Below are 6,971 nucleotides of genomic sequence, written 5' to 3' on the forward strand. Positions count from 1 at the left end.
ATAAAATATCCACCTGTTTTCATGGTTAGCCAGACTCCACTATGTGATCATCATTTTCCAGGATCAGCTTTTGAAATATCATCATCATCGTCGTCATCAACAATCACCAAGGGCTCAATGCCCGCTGGTGTCCAGTGAGTCCCTTACTATTTCCTTCCATCTTTCCCTGTCCAGTGCGAAGTGGCTTAGTTTCTGTAGACTAGCTCCACACCAATCTACTATATCATCTACCCATTCTCTGTGGGGTCTGCCTCTCCTATTCGGACCATCCAACATGCTGAATACCAGGGTCTTAACTTTTCGCTCATTGTTCATTCTGCAGATATGCCCGAATAGCTGTAACTTCCATGGTATCACCTTCTGCAGTAGGTTCTCTTTCGGCTGTATCTTCCTATATAATTCCTCGTTGGTGACCTTCTGCATCCATCCTAGTCTCAGAATCTTTGTATAACAATTCCTCTCAAAAGCCAATATCCTTCTCTTCGAAGCTTTTGTTATCACCATGTCTCACATCCGTACAACATGCTGCTAAATACACATGTTTTCAAGATGCTCAGCTTTGTTCCTATAGATACAACAAAGTAATAGCTTTACTTGCTGGACAATAGCTTTTTTTAAAAAAATAACTATAGGCATTTTGGAAGCACATTTGTGGCTAAGAGAATGAAAGATGTTTGGGGATCAGCCCTATATTTATGCACTTCGATAAACGTTTGGCTAATAGATTACTAACCTGGCCAATGTATCTCTTTTTGTGTCTTTGCAGTGATGAATCTAACCATAGAAGCATGAAGTTGTGTATAATGCTCCACTTTTTGTATTTATAGTTGAAAACAGAAATTTTATTTTACAAGTCTGAGATATGTTTACATGTAGCTGCTTCCACTTGTTTGCAGTAGTCCACGTGTACATTTTCTTCACATATATCTGCAGTTAGGCAGTCTATATAACTGAAGGAAAAGCCCACAAAAATAAAGATTAGTCTCTCTATAGAGATATCTATAGAGATACAATCATGGAGATTTAGTTTTTCTGCAAGTTTTCTTATTTTTGGCTTGTGGACTTGCATGGACAATGAGTGCCATGAACTAGTTTACATGAAATTGTGACCAAATATGAGCTAAATGCTATGAATTGTACTGTACCAACTGCCATTGGAATTTACTGACTTTGCTTCCATGTTCATCTTAAACATCCTCACTGATTCATGCCACCATCCCTGCTTGTACAGACTTTAAAAAAAAAAAAAGCATGAATTGTGTGCCAAACCTGCTTGTTGTGTGATCACTCCACATACTAAACGGCAGCTCACTGTGACCTTTGATCCAAACTTCTGAATTGTTTCCTTTTGTTATCTCAAGGGAGTCACACCGTGGCTTATTGCCAAAAAGAGATAAGGCAGAGGAGATTAGAAAAAGGTCTTGAATTTTTGGGGAATGCAGTTCCAACCGCAGGTGGACGGCTTCCAGATTTGTGGGTCATGTGACACCCCACCCTGCTCAAAAAGGGTCACGCCTGTTGATCTGCATCCGTTTTCTTGCACTGCTCACAGTCACGAAGACATTCAAGATTGATGGGTTTAGATGTCAAGTGCAGTCAGCTGCTTAGAAAGAAGTTTGAAGGAGAAACCCAACTTCCTCTTGGGGCAGTTTGAAAAGGTTACAAAGATGCCAAGTGGATCATTTGACAGCAGGCCCCGTTTGAGATTAGAAGCTTCTCAGCCTGATTCAAGGATTGACACAATATGTGCCCCACATATTGTATTTTTGGATTGCTAAAGGAAAGCATTCTTGGCAATGGGAATGTCTGAGAACACTCTTCTATGGACTAATGAAACTGACGGGATCTGTGTGTGTGAGTTTTGGATTATCCAAATAAATTACACAACCTTACATCTTCTGGGGGGAAATGAAACGCAATTAACATTAGCTTTCAAAACTTGCAAAAGTTTCATTTCAGTAGCCTCTTTCAGATTTGTTTTGGCAAACAGGCTTTGAAAGAAATAACTTCACAACATGTATTCCTCTGATTTCAGTATTATCTGTTATTAGTCTTTGAAGTCTTTAAGTTGGAAAAAAGTTATTTCATTTTACTTTCATGGGCTGATTTATTTATATGGTTCTTTTTCTGCAATTGCAATGATTTTGTTAAACATGGTTGCCAAGACTGTAAAAAAGAAGTGAGCCCAAATCATTATCATGGGATGGTCATCACAACACAGTATAAGTTATAATTGTATTTCCATTTCTGATTAAGTGACTAGTACACAAGAGAAGCTGAAACTATTTTGTTTCACTTCATTTTGATTACTGGAAACATTAATTTTGTAGTCTGAACCTTCCTGAGAATTTGTTTCAGTTGCAGTTTTGAGTCTTCATAAGGTGCATTTGTTGTCAGATTAAGAAATTAATTTGCATGAAACAGTTTCGTGTTTGGCAGATGCAAATTCTTTTTAGATCTATTCAAATAAGTGTGCATACTGAGATGATCATAAGCTGTTAAATATACATTTTGGAGAGTTCATTTTTATAGGCAGTCCAAAAACAGAGCTGTAGGAAAAGAATATTTCTTCATCCATGTGTGGGTACCCTGCCATTCCTGGAAATATACATAATTTGCTACTCAGTGAATTTGTATATTATCTAGAAGTGGGCACCCCTCCTCATTTCACTCTCAAGGGGATGGTTACTACCACATTAAAATCTCCAGTCACTGGAGCTTATACTGTAGGCCTTTCTTTCATTCTGCATAAGATTGTGATTGGCATTTCAGTCTATCAACACCATGTCAGTAAAATAGCTTTTCAAGGAGAAAGTTATTAATTTTTTAATTATATAAAAGCTGACGTCTTACATAGGTCTCCATCTTAATTTCCTACAGAAAGTCTGCTTACTGGTGCAGTTGTCTTTTAAATAGCCTAGTGATGCTGGGTTGGAAATGGATGTTTTATTCTACAGTGCTAACAACCACCAGCAGCCTGATCCTGCAACTCTTGCACAAGCCTATTACATACTGCTGTAAGTCTGCCCATTACCGTAATGACTTCAGTGGAAGTTTGACCCATGAAGACTAGAGGATTACAGGATCAAGGCAGAAGCAGCTGCATTCTACCCTGCCACCTTCCTATTTTATTCTGTTTCTTGGAAAATATGAAGGCTGTCCTCTAAACAGGAGAGAGTACTTCTGACACATTCTGGGTAGGTTACTTATACACCTAGAGACTGGAATCCATAGCATCTTTCTGTGGCACACCAACTTTTGGAAAGCCACAGAAGTAAGTTATTGGACTTGTAAATCTATTGTCTGGTGCAGTGTGATAAATTCCTAACTTCTAATGAGAAAATTTGCCCGGTTAGCTAAATTGCATAAATATGTTAAGATAAAAGAGAATAGCAGTATGGAATCAGCTAGTTTTAGTGAAAAAATCAGGATAGGTCCAGGTTCTTCATAACATTCTATGGTTGCAGAATAAGTGAAGGTTACTCTAGTATTAGCATGCTGCATATGATAACAAAAACTTGGACTTGCCCATGAAAACAAGTCATTGTAAGGAATTATCAGTTAGGGTACTATCAAATGTGTGTTGTCCCTTCTCACCCCCGTATTTTTTTCTGTAACTGATTTAACATCAACTTTAAAAATCCTATTTTGTAAACAAGAAAAACATGAGCCTTAGTTCCTATACTTTTGTTGAAATATCATAGTACAAATCGTTCCATTGATGGTATTTGGTAACTAAAACACAGGGCAGAATTCAGCTCTGTTGTAAGCATGCTACATTCACTCACACTGTGCCCATAGAACACATAACAATGCTTCTGCTGTCAATTAATGGGTGTCTTGGATTTTGGCTAATGTCAGGAAAGGATCATTCCATTGAAAATGGGGTCTCATCAGTAGACATACAGTGTTATCAATCCAACAGCCAGGTTAGAACAATAAGGTATACATACTAAGTGGTATTGAAAAGGTGCCTACAGCGTGTTAACTAGCATGGAAGCTAAACAGCAACTAGAAAAGGTTAATATGTAGCAAAGACAAAGCATCTCAGGTTAATATTTCATAATGAAAAGCATCCTCTGAAGACTTACAATATACTTGCTCAGTTTAAAGACAATTGTTTTTGGTGCTATTATTTCTTTTTTGTTTCTTTGGCAGTGCAACTTTGGTTTGAACCATCTGTTTTATGATTACACTTTTAGTGGCATTCCTTCACTAGATACCATTTTCTTTGTTTAATTTTGCGAATATGCAGAAACAGTGGTTCATCTACCAATCTTTTCAGCTCTAAAAATGTGTAGAGGACATAAATTTGCATTCTGTATCCCAAACTTTGTTTTGTGATTATTTCTTGTGCCTCCGTTTAAGACTTTTAGTATTTGGTACCAATCTTCTTATGTATCTTTAACTTAAGTGTATTGCAGCCACATTGAACAGTGGCCTTCTGTCTTCATTTTCATAAGCTAGATGGGGAGGGAGGGGGAAGAATTTTCTTACAGGGTGCTTTGAAACCTCATTTTTTACAAAGTAAAGCATGAAACATTCATTCACAATATTGATAACTTATTTTTCTTTGAATATATTTTTTTAAATTTATTGGTGATTTTGATGTCATTGTCTGACAATCTCTAGTGAGTCAGAATGACTCTGTGCATCCAGCTGTTTATATGTATTTTCCCTATATACCATAGAAGTGCTGTGGAAAAGTTTGAAAGAGGTCAAATCAGCATGTCTGCATCCATAAAAAGGAGTATACATGCTCCAATAGTTTAAAAATGGCTTGTCCTCCAGAGACTGTGCTATGTGCAGTGTGGAAAACTGAAAATAGTCTTGATAATATTGAATACACACAGCTTAAGTACTGCTGTGTATGTATTCTCTGATGAGGACACTAGAAAATATTACAACCCTGCCTCATGCAAATAGTCCTAAATTTCTTAAGGCAGTGTGATCTAGTGGCCATAGAACTGGACTGAAAGTCAGAGGAAATGGGGCGAAATCCTGATGCCTTTAAAGTGAATGGGAATTGTTCTGTTGACTCATGCCAGGGTCTTATCCATGGATTATGTTCCCAGCTGCGCCACTGCCATGCTGATCAAGTCACGTCACTCAGTGCCTCAGTTTCTCCAGGTGTAAAATGGGGATAATGATACCTCTGATCTCCTTTGTAAAGTATTTTGAGATCTACTAATTACACGTGCTATAGAAAAGCTGGGTGTTCATTAGAGAAATTCCATTGGTTTCGGTGGGACTGGGGTCAGGAATGATCTCGCTTTTCTGAAAGTGTAGAAGGTCTTACAGGACATGCAGAAGTTGACATTTTCTTTCAAACTTTCTTACCTCAACTACTTGTTCATCATACATACATATTTGTAAATCTGTATTTTTACATTTTACCCAAGGTTTACAGTTACCTTGGTTTTCACAACAGGAAAAAAAAAGGTATCTCACAGAAATGCAGATCTTTACAAAGAGACCCAGCAGAGGTTGTGAATACTGATTCATTTTCCTTGGCCTTTTAAAATGATAAGCCCTATCATCTGACTGGTTTCTTTCCTATGGCAACTTGCTTTTTATGAATCAATGTTACAGTAATGTGAAAACAAAGATTCTCTTAAGCCTTCTGTTGTTGAAGTATTTTACATGGTGGTTGGCTTCATTAAATGATGTTGCAAACAAGTGCCTGCCACCTTCATTTCTGATAGAATTAATACATAGATTCCATTTCTTTTGGGGAGTATCATGTTAAAAATAATCTTCTGGAGTGCTGTTTGTTTTGTAATTTTAAATATGTCAATTTAATGCTGCTTAGAAACAATTGTCTTTCTTTGGAGAACAGGGGGCCTTATCCAACCTAGGACCTTTAGTGTTTTATTTGTTTAACCAAGAAATGATATGAATTTCCCAGATACCATTGATACTTGCACACTGAAGTATTATTGAAGAGGTTGGTTTGTAGAAGAATGTTTTACATATTGTTAACATTTATGTGAATATTCTTATATTATTGTACATGTTTGGGAAAATATAATATCATGCAGCCTAGTACCATTTGTAAAAGATGTATGTATCTGACTTTTTTTTCTTTGGGATATATTATATATTTTTATTTGTATTTTTTACTTTTTTCATCTATAAGTGCAGTTATTTTTGTATTGCAAATGGTCTCTTGTAAGTACAGTAGAGGAGATGAAAATGCAATGAAAAGTAATTTGGCAAGAGTTACACTGCTTTTGGGAAAACATTAGGTCAGTCTCATGTGATCAGTTCTGCTACAACTATTTGGAGTGTCTTGTCACTGTAAATAATGGCACAAAACCTGTTTTGCCCAGTAGTGTAAATATTTGCAATGTTTAATCCATTTTAATGTGTTATTTCTACTTTATTGTGAACCAGATCAAACAGCATGGTTTTGGATTTGTTTTGAAAGTTTCTCCTTGGTTTTCATTTTTTTAATATTGTTTTTGAGTTTTGTACTTTGGTTTTTTTGTCCTAGCTTGCGAGAAGTTGATCTTCAGAATTATTTTTACACTATTTATGACTTATTTTCATAATGTAAAAAGTGTGTAATTATTAAAATATTAATCCAATCATTGATGCTGATTTCCATAGTTATAAAGTTCTCAGTGTTGATGCAAAAATGTGTGCTAGTGTCTGGATTAAAAGCTGCATGTACTATGTTGTGACTAATTGCTGTGTGAAATACACTGCTGCTTCTTCCAGTTAATAGTCATATCAGCTACAACTCCCCTTATATCAATGTTTCCTAACTGGGGGTCAGCACCCACGGGGAGCCATGAGGTGTTGAAAAATGTATTACAATCCAAACCAAAAATCTTGTTCTCCCATAACTTTAGTTTACAAGATAAAACACTCCCTGTCACTCTCTCAAAACACAAGTGAATTATATGGGTTTATACGTTATAGGTTTTGACCTTTACAAAAAATTTAGGACAGTAATACTGTGGTTT

General features: G+C 36.4%; 1 protein-coding gene across 1 annotated transcript in view; it reads left to right on the forward strand.

The window, feature by feature from the left end:
• Window positions 1–6,590, forward strand: part of COL25A1 (collagen type XXV alpha 1 chain) — a 195,579-nt gene extending 188,989 nt beyond the window's left edge. Inside the window, exon 37 of the mRNA XM_075929187.2 lies at window positions 1,362–6,590. Within this exon, the coding sequence (XP_075785302.1) occupies window positions 1,362–1,397 (36 nt within the window). The 3' untranslated portion in view covers window positions 1,398–6,590. The remainder of the gene's footprint in view (window positions 1–1,361) is intronic.
• Window positions 6,591–6,971: the final 381 nt, after the last annotated feature.

This window comes from Pelodiscus sinensis, chromosome 4 (assembly GCF_052426305.1).
Source record: "Pelodiscus sinensis isolate ZL-2025 chromosome 4, ASM5242630v1, whole genome shotgun sequence".
Classification (NCBI taxonomy): domain Eukaryota; kingdom Metazoa; phylum Chordata; order Testudines; family Trionychidae; genus Pelodiscus; species Pelodiscus sinensis.